Source organism: Sus scrofa, chromosome 12 (assembly GCF_000003025.6).
Source record: "Sus scrofa isolate TJ Tabasco breed Duroc chromosome 12, Sscrofa11.1, whole genome shotgun sequence".
In the NCBI taxonomy this organism is placed as follows: domain Eukaryota; kingdom Metazoa; phylum Chordata; class Mammalia; order Artiodactyla; family Suidae; genus Sus; species Sus scrofa.
In genome coordinates, this window is record NC_010454.4 from 19,295,919 (window position 1) to 19,322,705 (window position 26,787).

At 53.9% G+C, this 26,787-nt stretch overlaps 1 protein-coding gene across 2 annotated transcripts; it reads left to right on the forward strand.

The window, feature by feature from the left end:
- MPP3 (membrane palmitoylated protein 3) lies at positions 519-26,697 on the forward strand. Of its 2 annotated transcripts, XM_003482975.3 has the most exons (20): positions 519-624; positions 929-1,006; positions 1,861-1,923; positions 2,185-2,303; positions 2,463-2,540; positions 3,681-3,761; positions 3,983-4,120; positions 6,833-6,914; positions 8,079-8,164; positions 9,537-9,611; positions 13,304-13,500; positions 15,417-15,481; positions 17,268-17,288; positions 17,853-17,894; positions 18,940-19,104; positions 19,200-19,280; positions 22,318-22,411; positions 22,584-22,692; positions 24,816-24,938; positions 26,234-26,697. In XM_003482975.3, exons 3-20 carry the CDS (start codon positions 1,899-1,901, stop codon positions 26,408-26,410), a joined length of 1,758 nt encoding a protein of 585 aa, XP_003483023.2. In that variant the 5' UTR covers positions 519-624; positions 929-1,006; positions 1,861-1,898; the 3' UTR covers positions 26,411-26,697. The 2 variants fall into 2 exon arrangements, with proteins under 2 accessions (XP_003483023.2, XP_020922575.1); XM_021066916.1 differs by lacking the exon at positions 929-1,006 and having other exon boundaries at positions 552-624; positions 26,234-26,537.

The window sequence follows — 26,787 nt, forward strand, 5'->3', positions numbered from 1 at the left end:
CCCGGGCACCGATAAATCTTTCCCAGCACCTTGCATTGTTACAGAGAGTTGCCCTCGCGCGTCTGACCGGTCCTCCGCCCCGGCTGGAGTCCGTCAAATTCAGAATCCCTGCTTTGCTAGTCTCGGAACCCCCAGCCCCTGGCACAGTGCCTGGTACTTGGAGGGCGCGCAATAAATGTTTGCAAAATCGAATTCTGTGTTTAGCAAGCGTCCATCCCCCCTCCCCAGCACATGGGGCGGGGGTGGGTATGTGCAGGCGTTGGGGGCGGAGGAGAGGCTGGCTGTTGACCGGGTTGGGGACATAGACAGGGGTCTCCCCAGGGCTCGATGGGAGGACGCTGAGGTCGCGGGGTGTGTGCGGGGGGAAGGACCACGCAGGAGAGTGGAGCCTGGGCCCTCTGAGGGTTGGCTGTGCCAGACGCCGCGGGCGCCCTCCGCTCCTCCCCCCCCCCCTCCTCCCCGCGCCCCCTTCCCCCTCCTCCCCGTGCCTCTCCTCCTCCCGCTCCGCCACCCCCGCCCGCGCGGCCGCGGCAGGGAGGGGCCGGGGAGGCGGAGCCAGCGGCAGCCGAAGCTCCCGGCCCCCGCGCGCCTCCCGGACTGGAGCTGAGATCCCGGCGCGCCCAGGTAGGACCCCGCGCGGGGGACCGACCACGGACCCGGAGCTGCGGCGGGAGGGGCTCGGCGGGCGGGAAGGATGCGCCGAGACCCGCCCCTCGTGCACACGCAGCGTTGCGGCCCAGGGAGCTCCCCGCTCGGTTGGGGGGCGCTCCGTCCCCGCCCCTCGGCCCCGGGCCTTCTTCCCCGCACCCACCCCCTCCCCTGCGTGCCCCGTTCCTTTCCCGCTGCTCCGCATCCTCCGAGACCGCCCATGGCTTCCCCCAGGTCTCGCCTTGCCTTTGCCCAGCCGCGCTCCTTGTTGGTCCCACAGGTTCCTTCTCAGAGCCAGCTGGAGTCTGTGCTTGGCTGCTTAGGGGAGTGGGGGGCACAGCTTAGAAGGAGCCGGAGGGTGAGTCTGGCGTAGGGGGGCGGGGCGGTGGCTGGAGGGCCGGGTACCATTCTTTTGCATCCTGGTGTCAGTGGGGCTCAGGCACTGGCGGGCGCAGTGGGGCTGGCTCCATGTTTGCAGAATGAATGAATCATTACTCTCCTTATCTGCTTCTGAAGGAGGACTTTTTGAGGACCACGTGCTGCAGAGCACGCTGGGGGGCCTGCCGGGCTAGGGCTCCCCCCCCCCCCCGCCGGCATAGTAGACACCGGCTCTCATCTCTCTCCACCTCCTCTCTATGCTCTATTTTGAGCCCCAGGCTCTGTTCACCTTGGGGTTTGAGGGTGGTGGGGAAGGAGGGGCTTGTGGGCCCAGCCAGGTACTTGTTGAAGGTGTGACAGGCAAGGGACTCGGGCAAGGCCCCTGAGAAGGTCACAGGGGAGGGAGGCGCTGGGGAGGAGAGCACCCACCATCAGAGAGGGGCTACTTCTCACCCCTGAGACCCGCCACCAGAGTATGGATTCTGACCTGCAAGTTACTGAATCCTCCAAGCCTCTGTTTCTTTATCAATCAAATGAGAATATTAGTATCCATTCCTCAGGGCTTTGAGCAGCTTAAGAAAAAATGTCGTGAGAAATCACCCAGCACAATGCTTGACACATGGGGAGCACTCAGCAAATCTTCATTTTCTTTCCATCTTATCTGGAAAAAAAAAAACCAAAAACCAAAAAACCAAGCAGAGATTTATATGTTCCCATCCCCTCGGTCCCCGCATTGGTCCTGGACAGACACAGTACCTATGTAATCACTGTTTGTTGAATGAATATGTTTGATGGAGTTTCACGCTGTGCCCCCCCCCCGCCTTTTTCTCCCAGAATCCACAGGCAGAGCTCCAGATCTGACCAGCACAGACATGCCGGTGCTGTCTGAGGACTCCGGTGAGTGTCTCCCAGGGCACTGGGCCTGTCACAGCCTTGAGAACAAGAGCCTGCCCGACAGCCCAGGGCAGCCAAGAAAGCAGCTGCTGCTCGCATGGGCTCTGAGCCTCGGGAATGAGAGCCTGGGGAGAAAATGTGCAAAGACAGGGCTAAAGTGTAGTTGGAGGGGTTGCACGGGGCAGGAAGTATCCATTGCATTGGGTCTACTTTATTTTTTTTTAACCCTCATTTTTTTTTTTTTTTTTTTTACACTCTCCTCAGGCTTGCATGAAACCCTGGCGCTGCTGACCTCTCAGCTCAGACCTGACTCCAACCACAAGGAAGAGATGGGCTTCCTGAGGGATGTTTTCAGTGAAAAAAGCCTCAGTTATTTAATGAAGGTAAAGTCGTCCCCCCGCCCTGGGAAGGTGGTCACTAGCCCACCGCGCAGGGCTTCCTTCTGCTGCTCCATAGAGAGGAAGGGCAACGTGTGTGGGGTCCAGGGTAAGCCCGGGCAGCTGGCTTGGGAGGCCCCAGCCTGAGATCAGCTGTCTTTGCAGATTCACGAGAAGCTTCGCTATTACGAGAGGCAAAGTCCAACCCCTGTTCTGCACAGCGCCGTGGCCCTGGCGGAGGATGTAAGGCCCAGGTTTCTCCTTCCGGCCCGAGTGCCCCCCGCCCCCCATCACTCCTCCATCTGACCTGCTTACCTTTGTTTAACCAGGGGTCACTGGGACTCAGGAGCCCCAAGGTGACAAGCATCTTTGTCCTTTCCCCTCCTCCCTGGGCCTCCTAAGAGGCAGGGAGGAACTCGTGAGCCTTGGACAGGGCCAGGGGACATGGTGACGTGGTGACGCCCACTTACCCTGTGTTCCTGAGAAGGTCTGTTTCCCCAGCTGTGACATTGAGAGCAGCGCCCAAACGATTGAGGACTGGTGACAAGAACAGGTCACTCGTGCTCATTGCATCTGTGCTTTGGGCAGGCGCCATGTGAGGTCCTGGGTGCAGTGCGTCCCCCTTACTGGCTCAGGCTTCTTATCTTTTAAAGGAATCTTTCCCCGTTTCTGACGAACCTGTCCTCCGTGTTGCGTGGTCGGTAAAGCTGTCCTGGTTGATTACTAAGGCCGGCTTCCGAATAAACTCACATAACCCCAGGAGATGGCTTAGCGAGGGCTGGAGGCAGATCCCAAGCCCTTTCTTGGCTGTGAAATGCCTTTAGAAGGATGTTAGGTTGCCAGGCTCCCAGGCTCAGCATTGCCTCTGCTACTAGCTCTGTGACCTTCAACCAGTCACTCACCCTCTCTGAGCCCCAGTTTCCTCATCTAGAAAATGTGGCGAGGGCGCAGACAGTAGAGCCACGTAAGCCCAGGTTCAAGTCCTGGCTGTGCCAGCTTTGCGACCTTGAGCAAGATAGTTAATCTTTCTCATTTACTTCTCATCTGTGAAACAGCAAAATACTAGGACCCGCTGCATCTAGTTCACTGTGAGAGTTAAGTGAGAAGGTCCGTATAAGGCCAACAGCATCCAGGGAGGGCTTCGCGCATGAGCCCCCATTAGCATTAGCCTGTCAAGCCTTCTGATCCCCAGCATGATTTCCCAGGGAGCATCAGTCCTGGGGTGGCAGAGGGTCTGATGGCCTCCTGGTGCTGTCGTAGTGGCTGGGAGGGCCTTTGGGTCTGAGGCCGAGTCTCCACCCCCAGCCCCCACCCCGCCCGGTGACTCCCAGCAGGCTTGAAGCATCCACAGCCATCTGTGTCCTCTCGCTCCTTCCCCTCCAGGTGATGGAGGAGCTGCAGGCCGCCTCCGTGCACAGCGACGAGAGGGAGCTGCTCCAGCTGCTGTCCACCCCCCACCTCAGGGTACTCACAGTCCCTGCTACCCACCCATGGATCCTGGGGCGGGGGGCAGGAGGGAGACTGAGGAAAGGAGACTTCTGAGCGAGGGCTCCCCAGCCCAGCGTCTGGCTGGTTGTCTCTCTGGCATGAGACTCCCTCCCCCACCAAACCACTGCCCTGCCAGGTCCCCCCAACCCCTGGGAGCTCTGGGGACAGCCCTTCTTTTTTTCTGGCTTTCCTGACAGGCCATGCTCATGGTACACGACACTGTCGCCCAGAAGAATTTCGACCCCGTTCTGCCCCCTCTGCCCGATCACATTGCTGAGGATTTTGACGAAGAATCAGTGAAGATTGTCCGTCTGGTGAAAAACAAGGAACCTCTGGTATGTGGCCCCCTCCTCTCTTTCCCACCCTCTTCCTCTTTCCCACCCCCACCACCCACCCAGACAGGTGGGAAGGGACCCTGCTAGAGTCTTCCGTGTGAGTGATGCCCTGACGAAGCTGCCGCTTGTGCCTGTGGCATGTTTGTGTGCACAGTAAAGAACCTGCACAGCCGTGCAGGGCAGCCCTTATCGCTATGCTCTGAACCCAACTATGGTCCACGGGGCAAACTCCGCCCCCTGCGGGTGTTGGTGAATAAAGTTCCGTGGGTGCTTGGCCATCTCGTTCATTTATAGATTGTCTGTGGCTGCCTTTATCCAGCCACAGCAGACTCAGCGGAAACTCTGTTGCCCGCAAAGCCTAAGATATTTACATTTGGCCCTTTCCAGAAAAAGTTGGCCAACCTTGTCCTGAATTCTGAGGAAGCCCAGGGCAGCAGCTATTCTTCTCCCCAGCTGACAGATTGTTATCATTTTGGTCCTGGTTCAGCATTCATTGGCCGAGCAAAGGGACAGCGTTGTTTATTTGATGGAGGGAAGTAGCAGCAGTCCAGAGAACTGGGGGTTGCCCTGGAGAACACCGCAGCTGGCCCTCTTGATTGTCAACTTTCGCCAAGTTGACCTCAGATGAGCTGCTTCTGCAAACAGACTGTGATTCTCCTCTGCCTGTCTCCTTACCCTCAAAATGGGGCAAACATCTGCTTGGCAAACAGACCATGACGCCTCCTATGTGCCAGGCCCCGTGTTGGGTGCGGTGGCTCAGAGATGATTAAGACTTCATCATGGGAGTTCCTGTTGTGGCTCAGTGGGTAATGAACCCAGCTGGTATCCATGAGGATGGGGTTGGATCCCTGGCCTCACTCAGTGGGTTAAGGATCTGGTGTTGCTGTGAGCTGAGGTGTGGGGTTAGTAAGTTGCAGACACAGCTCAGATCCCAACTTGCTGTGGCCGTGGCGTAGGCCTCAGCTGCAGCTCCGGTTCCACCCCTAGCCTGGGAACTTCCATACGCTGCAGGTGTGGCCCTAAAAAGCAAAAAAGAAGAAGACTTAGTCCTTGCCCTCTGGGAGTTCATAGGAGGTAGTGACCAGGGGTTTCCTAGAAGGGGTGATGCCCCTGCTGAATTCTGAGAAAGGAGTTTTCTAGAAGGAAGAGAGTGGGCATTTCCAGTAGAACTGCATGAGCAAAGCCACGGGAAGGTCAACTTGGCCTGAATGTTCAGGGAACTTGGCAGGTAGGAAGGAAGGTGTGACAGAGGCGAGGCCAGAGCAGCGGGGAAGTGTAAAGACCCAGATCCCCACACTCGGTTGCTTGGCTGGACCTCAAAGCCAGTGGGGAGCCATTGAAGAGTTTAAAGCAAGAAATAAACCAATGCCCCATTTAGCTGGGAGTCTGGGGAGGCATCTTGGCTAAGGCCCGGGTGTCCTGCTGAGATGACTGGGTGGGTCACGGGGTCATCATTCGAGGGCGCGGGGGATAAGGAGGAGCTTAAGGTCCATTGAATTCAAGAGGCTTGAGGGACGGGCAAGTGGCGATGTCCAGGAGGTGAAGGCTTCTGTGTGCACAGATGCAGACTTGGCAGGTGCCAGCATCCAGGAGGGGTTATGACCATGCCTGGGTAAAGCATATGCAGAGTGAGACAAGAAGAGGACAGGGGCCAAATCCTGGCCCTTTAATCAACATTTAAAAGGCAGATGGGAGTTCTTTTTGTGGCTCAGCAGGTTACGGATCTGATATTGTCACTGCGGTGGTACAGGTGCGATCTCTGGCCCAGGAACTTCCACATGCTGCAGGTGTGGCCAAAAAAAAAAAAAAAAAAAAAGATAGAGGAGGACTCAGCAAAGGGGATGAATTGTCACTGAGAAGAACTGGGAGAGAGGTGTCACCAGGGCCCAGGCTAAGAGAGCATTCCAGAAGGAGGGCAGATGGAAGAGCAGAGGAAGAAGACTGAGGGTGGTGATAAAACTTCTCTATCATATCGCCTTTGTGATATGATAGAGAAGGCACTGGACTTGACATCACAGAAGGCCTTACTCTTCACCAGCTGTGTGACCTTGAAATTGCGTATCTTCTCTGTGCCCCAAGCCCTCATCTCTACAATGAGATGGTGACAGGAGTTCCCCTGGTGGCTCAGGGGTAATGAACCTGGCTGGTATCCATGAGGATTTGGGTTTGATCCCTGGCCCCACCCAGTGGGTTAGGGATCCGGCGTTGCCGTGAGCTGTGGTGTAGGTCACAGACTCGGCTCTGATGCTGTGTTGCGTAGGCCAATAGCTGCAGCTCTGATTTGATCCTTAGCCTGGGAACTTCCATATGCTGCATGTGTGGCCCTAAAATGCAAATAAATAAATAAATAGAATGAGATTGTGATTGCATTATTGTGCTTTGTTCAAACTCTAAAGTTCTGTGCTGTATTAATTTTTTTGTCCCCACTGGGGGCATGAAGAAGTTCCCGGGCCAGGGATCGAACCTGCGTCAGAGCAGCAACTGGAGCCACTGCAATGGCAACAGTGGACCCTTAATCCGCTGTGCTACAAGAGAACTCCTGCGCTATACTAATTTGAGATATTGGTTTTCTCTCGTCCTCAGCACTGGAAAAGTGTTCTGCCCGATGGGGTGGCAGAGGGAGGAACGGGGGAGGCTCTGTTGGGTCCTGAGAGGCGGGCTCTGAGGCTCAGGGCTGCTTCTCAGGAGCCTGCCTGCTCTTCTCTGGTGCAGGGGGCCACCATCCGGCGGGACGAGCACTCGGGGGCTGTCGTGGTGGCCAGGATCATGCGAGGGGGCGCAGCAGACCGGAGCGGTGAGTGGCGTCAGGGCTCTGGCCCGGCTGGAGGTGATGGGCAAGGTCCCCAGCCTTCCACCTTCGGCCACGGGTCTCCTTTCCCTCTCCTATCTGCTCACCGCTTTGGGATGTGCTTTGCTTGCTGGGAGCGGGGCTGGAATTTGAAAATAATCTGGAATTTGAAATCTCCTTTGAAAATATCTCAGACATGGAGTACTTTGAGGGTGATGAGAAGGGTGCAGGCATTGGCTTCACCCAGGGACTGGTTAAGCTCGGTGGCTAAATCCTAACTGGGAGGTGGGGACACCCTTCCCGCCCGCCCCCCCCCGCCCCCGCCCCCAGTTGCCTCAGCAAGCCAGTGTTACCGAGGAGAGTGTGTTCATGGCCCGGTGTGTTTGGGTGGAAGACGGGTTAAGAATCACTGGTGTGCGGAGGAACCTGATTGCGAGAGAAAGCCCCTGGTAGAGGGGAGTGTGGCCCCCAAAATCTGGGGTCCATTGCAGTGAAGAGTCTGAGACCAGTGCTTCCCAAACATTAACAAGCATAAGAATGGCCCGAGTGTCTTGTTCCAATGCAGATTCTGATTCAGCAGGTGGGCCCAAGACGCTGCAGCTCTTCCCGCCTCCTGGGTGATGCTGCTGCTTCGAAGCCAGTGTCCACATCAAATAGCAAATAGGGCCTGATAGACCAGACACTTGTCATTAAAGCAGAGGCCAACGCGTGTGTGTCTGACACGCTTGATGCCATCGTCCCTAGTGCCCTGACGTTTTCTTGTAAAACTTGAGAAGGACATTCTTGGAGGTATGTCGGTTCACCCAGGAAGGTGAAGAGTTAATGCTCCTTTTAAAGATGCAGAGGTTGCAGCAGAAAGAACACGGTCTTCCTACGGCAAAGTAACCGCGTTTGCGCGCTGGCTCTATTATTTCTTAGCAGTGTGGCCTTGGGCGAGCTGCCTGGTTTTTCTGGATCTCAGCTGCCAGTTTATAAACTGGGGATTTTAGCAGGTAGTCCTGAGGCTGTTTAGGCCGGGTGAGGCATCTGGCACGCCGTGGGGACCCAGTTCACCCCAGTCCTATCCATCTTCTTGAAACCTTGAGTCTCCCCTGCAGGTACTGGCTCTGCTCCAGGGGCCGCAGCCCCCTTCCCGAGCTGACCGTGACCATTGGCCCCTGTGTCTCCTAGGCCTGGTCCACGTTGGAGATGAGCTCCGGGAGGTGAACGGGGTTACAGTCCTACACAAGCGGCCCGACGAGATTAGCCAAATTCTGGTACGTGCTTCATGGGTGCTGCAGGGTTCAGTGGTTCTTTGGAGACCCAAAGCGGGGCGCTTCCTGAGGCCAGGGCGCCAGATCTGGCCCAGTCTCCACAGGCAAAGTGGCCTCACCATGTGCCCAGCATGCGGGGTGGGGGCAGGGGGAGCGGAACACCCAAACCACCTGCCTCTCAGAGCCGCCTCTTCAGCACAGCCAGCCTCCCCACCCCCAGCTTTCTTTCCCAAGGACCCTTCTAGAAGAACCTCTCCAAAGGCTCCCCTCTTCTAAAAGGCCGAGGACTATCCAGTAAGAGACTGTAGCCCAGGGAGGACTGAGAGCAGGGGCCTCGGGGTCAGCTGGTCCTGGGTTTGAATCTTGCCTCCATCACTTTTGACCTGTGCAGCCTTGGACAAGGCATCGCATCAGTCTGAGTTTCAGCCTCCTTTCCTGTGCAGTAGGGGTGGGCATGGGTTCTCCCTCAGGGCGTGGTTATCATTAGGTTGTGAGCATTGGACAGAGGGTAGAACCCTTCACCATTGCCGGGCGTGGGGCTGGTTCCTAGAAGATCAAATGTGGGGGCAGAAGCAACCTTTTGGGTCCAGTCTGGGAGTTCAAGGCAAAAGTAAAATTATAAAAAGCCCCAGTCCTAGTTCTCTTCTCTTCATCCTTGGCATCCTCTCCCGATGTGACACTGATGGTTTAGGGGGTGGGGCGGGGAGAGGCAGAAACGGGTTGAGATCTGAAGCTGGGAGGCCCAGCTCTTTAAGGCCCCCACAGCTGGGGGCCCTGGTTGCCACCTCCTGGCCCCCCCTCACCTTTTCCTGGTTCTGGGCACCGACCTTCTTGCGATCCAGAACGATTCAGGAACAGCGCTGGGCGGGCTGGGTTCTCACGCGCTGACTGTGTTCTTTCTCACGCCCCCTCCCCACGTGGGGTGCAGGGGCTCTGTCGGGTAGAGGGGAGGGGAACCCCTGGAAAGGTAGGAGTGGCCTGAGATTGGGGAACATGCAAGCAAAGAGGGGGAAGTACGGATTGGGAAGCAGCCCCAAATCGGGCAGGAAGAAGGAATAGGAAACAGAACGAGGTGATCAAAATCACCCGAGAGAAGAGCAAGAAGGGCACCCCTTTGGGGGCAACAGAGGTCACAGGGACGAAGGGCTGTATTCAGCGCATGCATTGTCCTTGGGTTCTCATTAAAAATCTTCTGTCCCTCTGTCCCCTGCAAATGCATTAATCAGTTCGGCCGAGGGCCGCCGTAGAAGGCTCGGTCGTAGGGGACCCGGTGTGTCTGACTTTCCTTTCCAGACCTGGGAAGTGAGACGTGAGGTCGTGGCGGGCGGGAGGGGGCCAGGTAGATGATCCGGCTGTGCCCGCTCTCTCCTTTCAGGCGCAGTCCCAGGGATCCATCACCCTGAAAATCATCCCAGCCACCCAAGAGGAGGACCGCTTGAAGGACAGCAAGGTTATGGGGGAGCTGGAGGTGGGCGGAGGGGGGAGCGGGGGTTGGGGGGGAGCTGTCATCCGGGAGGAGATCACCCGTCTGGTCCTGGGAGTGTGTGCTCAGTGGAGAACTCTAATTCAGTCACAAAGTGATTCATTTGTTTGTACCCAGCCTCTTCTAAACAGGGCTAGATGTAGCTTGCTAATAAAAAAGACAAGGTTCTTTTCATTGGAGTAGAAAATCAGGGCCGTGAAGAGGAGGCGCAGGTACCAAATGTTCTGGCTTTTGGGGCCAATTAAGTAACTGCCATCTGTTTAATTGTTTGGTGAGCCTACCTTTGGTGGGCACCTCCTCTGTGCCCGGCGCTCTGCCAGGTGCTGATAGAGGCGTTGGAAGTGAGGCTTGAGGAAGGTTGAGAGGAGAAGGACTTCCCTGGTGAAGAGGGGATGGAAGGGTGTGTGGGCAGAGGGGTCTGCATGCCAGCGGCTCAAAGCCATGGATTGGTATCCGGGGTCCATGAGAAGGCGCACGGCAGCGGGCTCCAGGGGGACGGTGGCGGGTGTGCTGGGAGGTGGGTTAAGGCTCTCTTCTGAATGGTCTTAAATCCTTTGTTAAGGGTTTTGGCATCCTCTCTGCTTAGTTTGGGCTCTCAGAAGCCCACCATGATACAGGGATTCAAGAGAAAATAGTTTATTTGGAGGTGACCCCAGGAAACATCAGTACAGGAATGGGGGGTGGGGAGTAGCCCTTGCAATGAAGGGTGTGTCCCCAGCAAAGTCCCACCGTGGGAGCCAGAGCTTCATCCGGCTCCAGAATCCCCTATAGACCGTGCCTCTGTCATCCCACCCCAAAGCTCTCTCTCCCTGGAGAGCAGGGGAGTCTGGATTCTGGCTGTCTCCAGGTTGCACCCCGGGGATTAATTTCCAGTAATCTCTGCCTGCTGGATGGACGGAGAGCAGATCCCAGTGGCTGAAGAAAGCCTCTAGGGAGCCAGCCTGGGGTGCCCTGAAAAGATAAGGCCCAGGAGATCTGGGCGGGCACCCCACAGGCCAGGTTACAACTTCAGAGGCAGTGAAGTTCTTAAAGGTGTTTTTTTTTGTTTGTTTTTGTTTTGGCTATGCCCATGGCATGTAGAAGTTTCTGGGCCAGGGGTTGAACCTGAGCCACAGCAGTGATCAGAGCTGCAGCAGTGATAACACCAGATCCTTAACCCACTGTGCCACAAGGGAACTCCTATTTTGTTTTGGTTGGGTTGGGTTGGGCTTGTCTTTTTAGGGCTGTACCTATGGCATATGGAAGTTCCCAGGCTAGGGGCTGAATCAGAGCTACAGCTGCAGGCCTGCGCCACAGCCACAGCCACTCGGGATCTGAGCCATGTCTGTGACCTACACCACAGCTCATGGCAATGCCGGATCCTTAACCCACTGTGCAAGGCCAGGGATCGAACCTGCATCCTCATGGATACTAGTCAGGTTCTTTACTGCTGAGCCACAATGGGGACTCTTTTTTTTTTTTTTTTTTTTTTTTAAGAGGGATGTGATGCAGCCGTATTTTTGTCTTAGAAAGCTCCCTGGGCCGTGGGTAGAGGGGAGTGCGGTGGGGGGAGACGGGGGGCTGGGGCATCTGGTAGGAGTCTATTGAGACTGGGTGAGAGGTTGTTAAGCCCTGAGCTGAAGTGGTGGGAGGGAGGATGGAAGAGGGCCTTACTCTGATTTCACAATAAATTTGGATCTGAATTCTCTGGCGGCCAAGGTCAAAAGGAGAACATAACGGAGTTCCCATTGTGGCTCAGCTGTTAAAACAAACCTGGCTAGCATCCATGAGGATGTGGGTTCGATCCCTGGCCTCTCTCAGTGGGTTAAGGATCTGGCATTGTGGTGAGCTTTGGTGTAGGTCACAGATGCGGCTCCAATCCCAGGTTGCTATGGCTGTGGTGTAGGCCAGCAGCCACAGCTCCAATTGGACCCCTAGCCTGGGAACCTCCATTTGCCATGAGTGCAGCCCTAAAAGACAAAAAAAAAAAAAAAAAAAAAAAGAGAGAACTTAATGAATTATATACTTTTCATCAGTGGATGGCAGGAAGCATGTCAATTTTTTAAGAAAGCTAATTTTTGTCTTTTTGCCTTTTCTAGGGCCATACCTGTGGCATACGGAGGTTCTCAGGCTAAGGGTCAAATCAGAGCTGTAGCCACCGGCCTACGCCACAGCCACAGCAACACCAGATCTGAGCCGCATCTGTGACCTCTACCATAGCTCACGGCAATGCCGGATCCTTAACCCACTGAGCAAGGGCAGGGACCGAACCCGCAACCTCATGGTTCCTAGTTGGATTCGTTAACCGCTGAGCCACGACGGGAATATTTCTTAAATATTTCTTCCTGAGCTAGATGCTTGATCAGGGCTGGGTGCCTGGGACCCTGGTAACGTCTGTGGCTGAATGAGGGTATCTGTTCTTGTAACGTATGGCCAGAAAGTTCTTTCTCTTGTTTAATGGAATCTTTCCTTCTTGGCACATGAAGGAATGTGAATTGGATTTGTCTAAGGAGATCCTCTGGCCTCCCCTGCCCCCCATTTGCTATTAAAGTAATTGGACCCTAATGGTCTGGAAGTAGAAATAAATAAAATAAATTCATGCCACCGAATTACAGAGGAGAACAAAGCAGTGTGGCAGAATGCCGTGTCCTATCATCTTCTCTGGAGGGATGACTGCGGGGTAAAGGGGAGAGCTGGGGGTTGCCAGGTGTATGACAGACGAGGCAGGACTGAGTCCAAGATGCGGATGTCAGTTACCCTCCGGAAAAGAGATGGTGAGGAATCGGTAACAGTAGTTTCCTTGATATTTGTGTTCTCAGGATAACTTCTAGATGACTTATTTAATGGATGGCTGCTGACACCATCAGGGGCAGTTAGCATATCGGAAATAACGTTTGAGTTATAAATCGTGCTTGCCTTTACTTTTTGTTTGGACTTGTAGTTGCTTTGTGTCTGCTCAGAGGCTGTTATAAGGACAGCAGATCAGGTAAATAAGATGTTTAGGTTGGAAAGGGAAACTCGTAGAGCTCATCTCATCATTTTCTGATTCTTTTTTTTTTTTTTTTAGGGCCACACCCACAGCCTGTGGAGGTTCCCAGGCTAGGGGTCGAATCAAAACTATAACTGCTGGCCTACACCACAGCCACAGCAACGTGGGATCCGAGCCTCATCTGTGATCTACACCGCAACTCACGGCAACGCTGGATCCTTAACCCTCTGAGCGAGGCCAGGGATCAAACCTGCATCCTCATGCATACTAGTCAGATTCATTTCTGCTGCACCACAGCGGGAACTCCCATTTCCTGATTTTTGATGGATTTCCCAACTGTGATATTCAAAACGGTTGAAGAACAGTTAAGAAAATAGGTGCATTGGGCTTCTGATTAACTTTCTAGGCGTTCTCACTGTTGTATAGCGGGTTAAGGATCCGGCGTTGCTGTAGCGGTGGTGTAGGTTGCAGCTCCGATTCGGGTTCGATCCCTGGCCCAGAAACTTCCATATGCTGTGGGGGTGGACAAGAAAAAAAAAAAAAAGAGAAACAAAACAAAACAAACTTTCTCTTCTTGAGTCTGCTTGTTCTTCCCCCTGTGAGCGGTGCTTGTCCTTTGGCTGTCCATGTGCCGTAGACACGTCTGTGCATCCACGGCACAGGGCCGCCTCACTGATCCCCTTCCCTGCAGGTGTTCATGCGGGCTCTCTTCCACTACGACCCCCGGGAAGACCGGGCCATTCCCTGCCAGGAGGCAGGGCTGCCCTTCCAGCGCAGGCAGGTCCTGGAGGTGGTGAGCCAGGATGACCCCACGTGGTGGCAAGCCAAGCGAGTGGGGGACACCAACCTTCGAGCTGGCCTCATCCCCTCCAAGCAGTTCCAGGAAAGGTGGGTCTGGGGCGTGTTGTGATGAGGGGCGGTGCTGGGGTGGCCAGAGGCCTAAGAACATGGCAGAGTCCCAAATCTTCCCCAGCACAGCCGGCACCTGCGGGGCGGGTCCCTGAGCTCCGTACCAATTGTGCTTGTGTTGGCTCTTTTTTCTGCCATCACCACTGGTGATGGCTGTTGGAGGGTCAATAAATGTATGGAAATCTATGTTACTAAATTACCGTCTATTTTGGAATGCCTGCTTGGGGCAAGTTGAGAAATAAAATCTAAAAATACAGACGAGGAGGAGGAAGAGAAGAAAAATTACCCAAAGTCTCATTACTATCTAAACAATGTAATTTCTTTCCTTCCTGCTGTGCCTGTAGAATTTGAGGTCTTTTTTTTTTTTTTTTTTTTTTAAGGGTTGCACCCGTGGCATATGGAAGTTCCCAGGCCAGGGGTCAAATTGGAGCTGTAAGTCGATGGCCTACACCACAGCCACAGCAACGCCAGATCCAAGGCAGGTCTGTGACCTACACCATAGCTCACGGCAGTGCCGGACCCTGACGCACTGAGCGAGGCCAGGGATCGAACCTGCGTCCTCATGGATACTAGTCAGATTCGTTTCTGCTGAGCCAGGACGGGAACTCCTGACGTGAGCATTTTCCTACGTCATTACCTGTTCTTTTATCGTGTGGTTTTTAAGGAGATGTAGTTTTCATTCACAGGCAGGGACTGTGGTTTCTGCCCTGGAGGAGCTGACCGTTTAGGGGGAAGGTCACCCACGGTGCAGATGAACTTTATGTAAACGGGGATGAGGGAGGAGGACTCCGGGCTCCGCAGGGTCCTGGCAGGAAGATTGGCCATTATCCAGGGGCAGATGGAAGGGTCTGGAAGTGTCATACCTAAGTGACTTTGCGTTTTCCCTGTGGCTGTACTGTGATGCTCTCTCCAGCGTTTCACTGCTGTAAGTTCACCATCATTATCTTGCACATAGACTGATCTTCATGTTTCCAACAGTTTCGTTAGGACAAATTTCCAGAAGTTTCAATCTTGGGTCAGAGGGTGTGGCACTTAGCCTGCAATACCTCTCCTGAGGTCTGTAGCCCTCCTCGAGCTTTGGGGGTGTGGAATGATGCTGAACAGACCTCAGGTACATCCGTCTCGGTGGCCCTCCTGGAGTGGCCCCCAGACCAGGTGCTTCAGCATCCCCCCCGGGAACTTGTTAGACAGGCCAGTCCCTGGGCCCCACCCCAGACCTGCAGAATCGGAAACTCAAGAGGGCAGACTCTGAGCGTGGTGTTCTGACAGATATTCCAGTTGATTCTGCAGGGCTGAAGCTTGAGAACTGCAGCTCTGTTTCTTCAGAGGGGCCTCAGACCCATCTGCATCTTTGCTTTCACAGGTCTTGGGAGAAGCCTCTTCAGTTGCATTTAACTGTGGGAATCTAGACACCCCAAGAGCCCTGGGCATCTTCTCGGCTCAGAGACAGGCCTTGGTGGCCGCTTCTCCCCCAAGTGCCACATTCGATAATGTGCTGGGGGAAGGCCGTTCAGTTAGGGTCACTTCCACCCCCGGCTTCTGCTGTCTTCCATCTTCCTCAGAGATGGGGAGGCCAGTGGGGATGGAGAAGGGGCCTCCTTTCCTTGAGATTCAGCCCTGGATGGGGAAGCAACGACCAACTGCTGACCACGGGCCTGTCTTGGGCTGCCAAGCTTCTCCCAGAGCAAGAAACTCAGTTTCTTCCTCAAGCCAGTGAGCACCCGTGAAAAGGTGCCTCTTCACTGGACTCAGTGTGAAGCAAGGAGGCCCTTGGAGTGCCAGGCCGAACCCACCTGTGGGATCCAGGCCTGTTTCCCTGCGTTTTCCAGAAGGTTCCCCCTAAATGGCAGTCTCGTCCAGCTCACAGGCCCTCCCATTCCCTTGTGTTCCCACAGGCGACTAAGCTACTGGAGAGCCACGGGCACCCTGCCGAGTCCCCAGAGCCTCAAGAAGCCGCCCTGTGAGTGGACTGGAAGGATGGCCCTTCGGGGAAGGCAGTTCAGGGTGGGCTGGGGTTAGGAGTTGGGGGCCCTCGTGTGGGTAAGAAGCGGGCACTGGGCCGGAGGGGGCATTGGGGTGTCATCTGAGCTCACAGGCCTCTTGAGGCGGGGGAGCAGGTTGGGGGACATATTCTCTGGAGAGGAGCTACTGTATTGGGGGCCCGTAGGTGACACTGCAGGGAGCTAACACCTCTCCTGAAATTGTTGCAGACCGCACGCATGTGGGTCGTGTGTGTCTGTGGGTCTGTCTGGGAGCGGCTTCACAGCTTTCATTAGATTCCTGCAGGGCTCTCTGACCCTGTCAGTTTAAGAATTGTTGGAGCTCCTGCTGTGGCGCAAAGGGATTGGTGGCCTCTTAGGAGCCTGGGACGCAGGTTTGACCCCCAGCCTGGCACAGTGGGTTCGGGATCTGGTGTTGCTGCAGCTGTGGCTTCAGTTGCAACTACGGCTCAGATCTGATCCCTGGCTCGGGAATTCCATATGCTGTGGGCTGGCCAAAAAAGCAAAAAAAAAAAAAAAAAGGAAAAAATAAAAATAAAAAAGAACAATTGATGTGGAACCACTCCACCATGGAATGGAGACTGTGAGTGATCTAAAAAGACCAAGGAAAAAAAAAAAAAAAAACGACTTCAGATAAACAATGAATAGGTTTTTGGGTTTTTTTTTAAGGGCCTTACCCTAGGCATATGGAGGTTCCAAGGCTAGGGTTGAATCGGAGGTGTAGCCACTGGCCTACACCACAGTCACAGCAACTCGGGATCCGAGCTGCGTCTTCGACCTACGCCACAGCTCATGGCAACGCTAGATTCTTAACCCTCTGAGCCCTGGATCAAACCCGCATCCTCATGGATGCTAGTCAGATTTGTTTCCATTGAGCCACAACGGGAACTCCCGAATAGGTTTTTAATACAAGTATATGCCATGCAATATTTGGGACATACTTACACTAAAAAACTATTTGTTGTTTCTCTGAAATTCAAATTTAACTGAATGTCCTGTGTTTTATCTGACAGCCCTACTCTGTGTACCTTTTAGAAAACCCATTCACCTGCCGTCTTGCCTTTTCATCATCACAACAGCACTTTGTAGTGATGGAGCCAGGGTATCCCTTTTTCCAAGACAGTTAAACGGAAGCGCATGAGGTCAAGGGAGTGGGGCCGGGCTCAGGATCAGAGCCCCCGGATTAGAGCCCCCTGTGGAGAGCAAGCTTCCCCAGGGTACAGGCTTCCTAGCCTGGGAGGAGGATGGGGGCTCGGAACCAAGCGGGGGGCCCTGAACAATGCCAGGTGACCGAGCACGGCTGGCCCGCAGTCCTGCTCTGTGCCGCTCCATCCTCCGGCATCTGCATTTGCCCAGGCAAGTTTCTGACCCCAGAAGAGAGCAGGTCCTGGTCCCACTGCAGGCGTCCTTGGAGCCGCTCCTCGGCTGGGCGGCCACCGCCCACGGCCGCCTTTCCAAACTTGCGCTCGAGTCAAGGACTGCGGAGTATTGGCCCTGAGGCCGCTCCCACCCGTGAGGCGCTGGCTTTCTTTGGGCCACTAATGAGACACACACAGGAAGACTAATTAGACCAAGTTTGGGTTTAATAATGCACCACAGCTCAGATCACAGGTTTGCGGGAGGAAGGAAAGAGGGGACAGATGGAGGGCTCCTGAGGCACACGAGGCTGCGGCTGCCTCTCAGCCGCGGGGCCCCCCGGTTCCCCTCCACTAACGCTGTTCCATCTGTCTTTTGTGCAAACCGCAGATGATCAGCCTTGTGACAAAGGTAGGCCCAGTGTTTGTCCTCCGTGCGCACGGACAGGCCCCTTTTCTGTAGACTGTCTGGGGCGGGGAGGGGCTTGTTTTCCCCTCCGCCACCTCTGGCGTGGCTGTGGCCCTTGGCACCTCGCTCCCTCCTCTGCCAGCTGGACCAGCCTGCGCCTTGAGGCGTGCAGAGCCGGTGGGGATGTGGGCTGGGCCCTTCCTGGACTCTGGCTGGGCTGACCGTGGGCTCCAGCTGGGGAGCAGGCCAGAGACAGAAGGGTAGGGCAGGGCGAGGGATGTCCCCTCCTTCTTCTCCCCGATCCAAACTTGGAGGGGCTGGAACAAGGCCTGCTGGCTCAGGGCCCCCTGCCAGGCCTGGAAAGGCTATTTGTGGCCTAAGCATGGAGAGCTGGGCAGAACAGAAGAACTTGTCCTGGAGTGACCAGGACATGGCATTTATCCCAAGCCCCCCCAGAGACACCATCCCAGAGGGCTTCTGCCTGGCCGTCCAGGGCCCGGGTACTTCTGGGCTGGGGCGTGCGTCCAGCATGGCTCACTGGCTTCCCTCTCTCTCTTTGGTTCCCAGAGACCTGTGACTGTGAGGGCTATTTCAAGGGACACTATGTCGGTAAGTAGGGAGTAGTAGGGGCTGTCCCCCTAAGGTCCCCTCCCATCCTGGGTCAGGGGGAGGTGAAGGCAGAGGGACCGAGCCCCAGGGATCCCTCAAGGGCAGCTGAGCCTGTGGGACCCATATTTGCCTTCAGCCTCTTCAGCCGAGCCTGCCAGGCCTGGGGTCCCCCAGCCCAACTTTCACCCTGCCACTGGGAGCAGCAGCCTCACAGGAAAGGGACTCGGACCCCTACGTTAACAGCAATTTTATTACCGCCATAATCTCTGTGGTAGTTTATTCAGGGTTTCTGCCACCCCCATACAGCAATGGAGCCTTTTACCAATCCCCAGCGTACCTCCACCTCTTTGGTTTCGGGTAATCTTTTCACAGGCCTTAAAGAGCTTTTAAAGTCTTCATTCTGAAGTAATTTCAAACTTCCTGAAAAGCTGTGAGAATTATGCAAAGAAACTGCAGCTGTTGTTAACACGTTGCCGTATTACCTCTATCACTCCCCTTTCTGTATATACACACCCCCCCCCATCATGTGAGAGTTAGCTGTGGACATCATGTCCCTTCACCTTTAAATAGCTCAGTCTGGTTCCCTAAGGACAAGGACATTTTCTTTTACACCCCAGGGCTGTTACCGCTTCTGGGAATTTAACGTGCATACAGTTCTGTTAGCCAGTATACTGTTCATATTAAAGTTTTGCCAGTTGTCCCAGTAATGTCTTTTAGATCCCCTGATCTAGGGTCTGGTCTAGGAGCACACATGGCATTTGTAGATTTGTTGTCCCATTTCATGGATATGGGAACCGAGGTGATGACTCGCCTGAGGTCAGTCACCTGTCAAGTAAAACAGTAGCCTTGAACCCTCATTTTTGGATGCTAGGCGGTCACCCTTTTGTCATATTACTGTGCATCCTGATCAAGCTCTTCCTGTAGCAAGTATTTGGGAGAGGCCTGTACATCTCAGTCCCACCTCCAGGTCTGACCAGGTAGAGAAAGCCTTTAGAGGGAGATGCTGGGACAAATGCCGCAGTGTCTCTCTGCCCTTCTGCCCAAGCTGGTCTTCGGAGGAGCTTCCGGCTGGGCCGCAGGGAGAGGCTGGGAAGCCCACAGGAAGGAAAGATGTCCTCCGTAGCTGAGCCTCTGGAGCTGCCTACCTATGAGGAGGTGACCAGGTACCAGCACCAGCCTGGTGAGCGGCCCCGCCTGGTGGTTCTGATCGGTAGGTGGCGTTTCCAGGAAGTGGGCCGGTTTGCTCCCTGGTGGGGTGGGGAGGGAGCTCAGCAAGGACCCTTCAGCCTTCCCTTTGTGTCCCAGGGTCCCTGGGAGCCCGGCTGCATGAGCTGAAGCAGAAGGTGGTGGCAGAGAACCCACAGCATTTTGGTGTTGCTGTTCCACGTAAGATGACCCGTGTGCGCGCGCGCACCTGCGCATGAATGTGTCTTGGAGTCTTGACTTCGTGTATCCATCTTCATCCTTATTTTGAGTCTGAGGGACTGCTAGGCACTGCCTGCTGTAGTTAGATCAAGGGACATAGGCCTGATGAGGAGGGACCCATTCTCAGTGGTCCACCAGGACCCTCTGAGGCAGTAACTGGAGGACCACTTGCCCACTTCCGGCCTGGGATGGGAGGTGGGTCTGGAGCACATTGCAGGAAAAGTAGCAACTCAACCCATTAGCAAAGGGTCCCCAGTAGTGGGAAGATTCCAGCCTCCTCTTCCCAATGACTCTGATTCTTCCGGACCCTGCTCCCTGCTTGGGCTTCTGGCAGTGTTGCTTGGCCACTCCCTTGTAGCCGGATCCAGCCTGACAGGGTGGGTACACTCCTGAGTGCAGAGGCAGCCGAGGATGCTGAAATCCAGTGAGCAGAGGTCCTGGTTTTGAATGTGACGAGGAAGAGGAGAGGGTGCCAGGAACTCTCCCAAGAGCTTTTGGTGCAGCGACTTGGCCAGCCTTCCCTGTACCCCTGCACTGAGCATTATCATCATCCAGACTGCAGAGGAAGACACTGAGGCTCGGAGAGGTTAAGTAACGGGTCCAGTGTCACACAGTTGGTAAGTGGTGGAGCCAAGAGTCAAACCCAGGCAGGCTGCCCGAGTCACATGGGTAATGAGGCCACACAAGAGCCTCTCCCTGCTCCCTGCTGCTTCCTGTCCTTGGCTGTCCCTTTCCTCTCTGGGACTCGTTCTCAGTCCTCTTTTGCAGAGGGATGCAGGGTGGCACCTGGTGGCCACTGAGAAGGGATGCTGTGGTGGCAGTAATGGGACTTTTCTAGAGTGTTCTCGGAAGGCGTCTACAAATCCTTTCTTTTACTGTATCACTCCCCTGGGCCTCAGGGCCCATAGCCTGGTCTGTGAGTTGTCAGAATTGTCTTCCAGAGTCTTACCTGACATGACCGGGAAGTGGCAGGGGGTCATGGTGGGGGTGAGAAAGCCAGTTTGGCAGCACACCTGTGAGGGACCAGGGAAGCTTCAGGGGGCCCCAGCCTTCTTGGCCAACAGACAGACTGAAATAGGACTTGAGAGGTTGTTCACACATGGGTCTTCAGAAACCTCCCAATCCATCCCCTGGGGGAAGGGGTACCTGGAAGCAGGGTACCTACCTGCTTCCAGACACAGCACAGATAGGTGATCCCCCCCCTCCGCTTTTAGGAACTGGGAAAGTCAGGGAAGACTTCCCAGAGGCAGGGACTTTTGTGCTGGGTTTTGAAGAGTAAATAGGAGTTTTCCAGGCAGAGCAGGAAGAGCTCTCCATACTACCAAGGGAGCAACATGTGCAGCAGGACAAAACTTGGACCCAAAGTAGCAGGTAAGGGGCTGGGGAGGTTAGCGAGGATGATGTGGGGACATGAAGCTGATTGGGAGGTTGGGTTGATCACGAGGGGCTCGAATACTCATCCGAGGTGTTTCGAATGTAATCAGTAGATGAATGAAAGTTTCAAAGCGAGGGCGTGATCAGGCAAGTGACCCTAGCAGCCCTGCCAGACGTGGGACAAACATATCACACATGAGAGCGTAGCGGATCCCCTGGGTGGCCCCCAAGGGCCAGAAAACACTGTCCTCTGAGCCCCTCCTCTTTTCTTTTGGAATGCTCTGGAAAAAGCTGAGTGTTGCTTCCTCTATGCCCTTGTTTTGTGGAGGACCTGACTTTCCCCAGAGGTGTGCACCTCGATTCTATTGTGGAAATCAGAGGAAAAATACTATTTTAAAACTTTGTGAGGGAGTTCCCGTCGTGGTGCAGTGGTCAAAGAATCCGACTAGGAACCATGAGGTTGCGGGTTCGATCCCTGCCCTTGCTCAGTGGGTTAATGATCTGGCATTGCCGTGAGCTGTGGTGTAGGTTGCAGATACGGCTCGGATCCTTTGTTGCTGTGGCTCTGGCGTAGGCCGGTGGCTACATCTCCGGTGGACCCCTAACCTGGGAACCTCCATATGCCGCGGGAGGGGCCCAAGAAGTAGCAAAAAAAAAAAAAAGGCAAAACTGTGCGAGAACCAGCTTTGCGGAAACCTCTAGCCCACAGGGGGACTGTCTGTCTTCGTGTCTCCTTTACTCTCAAAACGAAAAATTTTTTTGGCTACACCCACAGCACATGGAAGTTCCCAGGGCAGGGATCAAACCTGTTCCACAGCAGTGACATGTGGGATCCTCAAGCCTCTGAGCCACCAGGGAACTCCTCAAAATGAGAAATATCGAATAGAGAATTAAAAGCATTATGAGAGGATCATCAGGGAGTTCCTATTACGGCTCCGCAGTAAGGAACCAGACTAGTATCCATGAGGACGTAGGTTCAATCCCTGGCCTCACTCAGTGGGTTAAAGGGTCTGGCATTGTCCTGAGCTGTGACAGTCGCAGATGCAGCTTGGATACGGTGTGGCCGTGGCTGTGGTGTAAGCTGGCAGCTATTGCTCCAATTCAACCCCTAGCCTGGGAACCTCCATATGCCAAGGGTGCGGCACTATAAAGACAACAGAGCAAAACAGGGTCATCTGAGTTTTTGCTGCCTTGGCTCGCACAAAGAAAAGCTATCAGGGCATAAATACTTAGAGGACTAGGAATGCTTTTGGTGATTCTTTAAAAGCGACAGCATCGATGAGGCAGTTTGGCAGAGTGGTCAAAGGCATGCACTTGGCCTGAGACAGAGAGCGTTCTGTCCTGGCTCTGCTCCCTGCCAGCTGAGAGACAACAGCCCAGCGCTCTTAACCTCTCTGTACCTCCCAGTTTCCTCCCCGGCCAAAAGGGAGGCCTCCTTTGCCTCCATCGCAAAGCGGTGCAAATCAGTGATGTGCCTGCGAAGAGCACTGCGCCGGCCACCCAGGGACCCTCGAAGGGATGTGGTTAGTTTGTACCCACATCAGCCACGAACTCCTGACGGGAATGAGGGCACAGGCGACTGTGATGGGGCATCTCTGTCCGGCTGTCCTTCTGGCTTTCACAGATACCACCAGGCCCCGGAAGAGCCACGAGAAGGAGGGGGTAGAATATCACTTCATCTCGAAGCAAGCGTTCGAGGCCGACTTGCATCACAACAAGTAGGTTTGCTCCGTGGGCCCGTTGGGCGTCTTGGCGTCGGTCCAGCCTCCCCCTTGAGCTCCGGGATGAAGCGAGGGGGAGGAGGGGGAGGTCGTGGCGGCCGTTCACTTTCTGGGCTGATTTAGGCAAGCCCAGGAACTGAAGGCCTTTTCCCCTGTGGTGGTATTTTAGGTTCCTGGAGCACGGTGAATATAAGGAAAACCTCTACGGAACCAGCCTGGAAGCCATTCAGGTTGTGATGGCCAAAAACAAAGTTTGTTTGGTGGACGTGGAGCCGGATGTGAGTTCCTGGGCCACTTGGACGTTTCCTGTGAACGGAATTTATGAAGTAGTCGGGGTCTGGCGATTTCACAGAACATTCAGTCTCCGTCTAGGAACTGTTTATTCCATAGCACTGGATGTTAAAATTTCTTTGGGGGCGTTCTCATTGTGGCTCAGTGAGTTAAGAACCTAACTAGGATCCATGAGGATGCAGGTTCCATCCTTGGCCTCGATTAGCAGGTTAAGGATATGGCATTGCTGTGAGCTGTGGTGTAGGTTGCAGATGTGGCTTGGATCTGGCGTGGTGCAGGCTGGCAGCTGCAGCTCCACTTTGACCCCCAGCCTGGGAACTTCCATATGCCGAAGGTGCAGCCATTAAAAAAAGAAAAAAAAAATTTTCCTTGGGTTTCTGGAATCTGATGAAAGCTTTGGACCCCCAGATGTGCACATCTGTACACAAAAACTGCATTACTTGGAGGGACCCTAGGATAGTGACCTCCACAAGGAGTAAGCCATGCAGTAGATGGGTGGCGGCCCCGACCGGTCCGGGGCTTAGATGTAAACGCACAGGTGGAAGCTGGGTCACCCCCTCCTGGACCAGGACAAGTGAAACCGGTGGCTTAGAGGACTGCTCAGGGAGGTGGCCAGGAAGGAGAGCAGTTTGAAAAAGGGCCGACTTGACCCCGGGAGGTGCTTCAGAAACATTTCCAGTCCTGCGTACGCCACAAGCTTGACGGGGGCTTAACCATCTTTTTAACCTTGTCTTTGAGAAAAACTTCTAAGCTTTGAACTCAGTCTGGGCATTTTTTTTCCTCTCTATAGAAACAGCGCTCCAGTTTTTATGATATAAACTGTAGGCTTTATTTTACAGAAGTTGGCTTGAAACGGATTCCAAAAAGCACACCATGTCCTTAAAGGAAAACCCTCACTAATTTGGACTTACTGGGAGCTGGCAGTGGAGATTAAAAGCCTGAATTTCAGGAGTTCCTGTTGTGGCTCAGTGGTTAATGAATCCAACTCGTATCCATGAGAACGTGGGTTTGATCCCTGGCCTCGTTCAGTGGGTTAAGGATCAGGTGTTGCCATGAGCTGTGGTGTAGGTTGCAGACTTGGCTTGGATCCTGAGTTGCTGTGGCTGTGGCGAAGTTGGCAGCTATAGCTCTGATTCGACCCCTACCCTGGGAACCTCCATATGCCACGGGTGTGACCCTAAAAAAAAAACCAAAAAAAGTCTGAATTTCAAAATTTCTTATTTTTAATTTTTTAATGGCTGCACCTGCACCCTACAGAGGTTCCCAGGCCAGGGACTGAATCTGAGCCACAACTGTGACCTACGCTGCATCTGCGGCAACACCGGATCCTTTAACCCACTGTGCCGGGCCAGGGATGGAACCCACACCTCTATAGCAACCTGAGCTGCTGCAGTCAGATTCTTAACCCCCTGTGCCACAACAGGAACGCTTCAAATTTTTTTTGAAAAGTGATTTTTATTGGCGGGGGTGGGGAGGGAATGCAGATTATACACAAAGCAGTGTAATACCAGTGTTTCCAAATAGAAGCCCTTACATCTGTAAATAAATGCGCTCATTAACAGGACAGTTTGCATGTTGAAAACCTTCTATGTCTTTCCAGCTTGCTTCAAGTGATCTCTCCTTCTCTTTATTTGCTTAGCAACTCTTTTCTTCTTTGAATATCATAAGGAGGCCTGTGTGATAGCACAAATTTTGCATCAGTGTGGTCCAGATTGATGGTGCTTGACCGCATACACACTGAATCCTGCCGGCTCGTCCATCAGGACTGGGCAAGCTGAGAAGGATAGACAAAGGTTCATCAGAGCCTCTGGGGGGAATGGGTGGGGAGCTCAGAGAGATGACAGCTCTCAGAAACAAGGCGCTGGGACCTCTTGGAACCTCCATTCTTGGCGAGTGAGCCTTTGGGGCCCCGCCAAGCCCAGCATCATAGCGGAGGGTGGGAAAATGAGCAAGCGGTCCACCAGTTGAGGTCCCTTGTCACATGACCATACAGTCAGGCCTCTGCCATTGCAGTTAGGTGATGGAGCACATTGTTACTGAGCATTCAACAAGTAGAGGTCTCAATGAAGTATTTTCAAAGTATATAATATTCCTGAACTTTCTTTCTCAGGCACTGCAACACCTGAGGACCTCAGAGTTTAAACCGTATGTTATATTTGTAAAGCCTGCAATTCAGGAAAAACGGAAGACGCCACCCATGTCCCCAGCTTGTGAGGATGCAGCAGCCCCACTTGTAAGTTTAAAGTTGATCATTTCCTCTCTGAAGGCCTAAAAGGGCCTGTTAACAGCTGGATACGGGTGTTCGTACCATCTGCAGAAGGCCAGCTTTCCATCCTGCCTCTTGCCCAGACTCAGATGGTCACGTGATCAGAAGGCTCAAGCTGGAGTTCCCGTTGTGGCTCATCGGGTTAAGAACCCAACTAGTATTCATGAAGATGCAGTTTGATCCCTGGGCTCACTCAGGGGGTTAGGAATGAGGTGTTGCTGTGAGCTGCAATGTAGGTCGCAGGTGCAGCTCAGATCCTGCCTTCCTGTGGCTGTGGTGTAGGCTGGCGGCTGCAGCTCTGGATCAACCCCTAGCCTGGGAACTTCATATGACGAGACTGCGGCCCTAGAAAGGGAAAAAAAAAAAAAAAAAAGAAGGCTCAGGCTGGGGCAGCTGGAGGTGCCTCTCAGTCCACACAGGGGTGGCTTTGCCTGGGTTCCCCACCCTCCACTCCCTCACATGGGCACCTGCTTGGAAAATAAGGGACTGCCATCTGTCAGGGACCGGATCTGAGTGTGATGAACCACAATAATTTATTGAACTCCTAAGCCAAACCCAGGTAATTTTTCATTGAAACATCAACTTTAGATCCAGCAAGCTAATCCAGGACAGAGGCCAGGGCCAGCATGGGGACTCTTTCCTCTGTTTGGAACCTTGCCCCATACAAAGGTTGTAGGTTTCTTTTTTAAAAAATATTTATTTGCTTGCTTATTTATTTTTAAAAATGTTTGTATTTTTTATTTTATTTTATTTTATTTTTTGTCTTTTTCTAGGGTTGCATCCGAAGCACATGGAGGATCCAGGCTAGGGGTCTGATCAGAGCACGGGTTCCGAGCTGTGTCTGTGACCTACCCCACAGCTCACAGCAATGTTGGATCCGTAACCCACTGAGCGAAGTCAGGGATCGAACCCACAACCTCATGGTTCCTAGTCAGATTTGTTAACCACTGAACCACGACAGAAACTTCAAAAATTTAAAATTTTTATAGCAGCCCCCATGGCATATGGAAGTCCCCAGGCTAGGGGTCGAATTGGAGCTACAGATGCAGGCCTGCGCCACTGCCACAGCCACATCAGACCCGAGCCGCCTGTGTGCCCTGCACCACAGCTCATGGCAATGCCAGATCCTTAACCCACTGAGCGAGGCCAGGGATCGAGCCTGCATCCTCACGGGCACTATGTTGGGTTCTGAACCTGCTGAGCCTCAACGGGAACTCCGTGTAGGTTTCTTGTTTGTTCCCCAACTGCCCCTTTCCTTGCAGGATGCGGAGCAGCAAGAGATGGCCGCTTCCGCTGCCTTCATAGATCAGCATTACGGGCACTGGGTGGATGCCGTGCTGGTGAAGGAGGACCTCCAGACTGCACACAGCCAGCTCAGAGCGCTCTTAGAGAAGCTGAGCAAGGACACTCACTGGGTACCTATTAGTTGGGTCAGGTAACTGCATCCTAGAGCATCCAAGTTGGCGGGGACCTGGAAGACCACCCGGTCCAGCCTCCCCCTTGTTAACATCAAGGAATCTCCTGTGAAGGAGACAGAATTTTCCATAAACTCCATCAGCAAGAAGAGTATTTGTGGGAAGTCTTATTTGTCCTTGGTTTTTGTCTGTGGTTTTTCCCTGCACCCCTCCAGAGCAGAAACATGAGTCGAAAGGGGGCTTAGCACGACAAAAGACATGTCATTCATTAAAGTATCACAGGCAAGCTGCCCGTGATTCTTTGCACCAAAGTTGAGTAGCCGCTGTCTTTTGGCGGGGGAGTGGTGGTGAATTTATTCAGTACCAATTTCTTGAGGTGTTTGAGCTTTATACATGGAGGG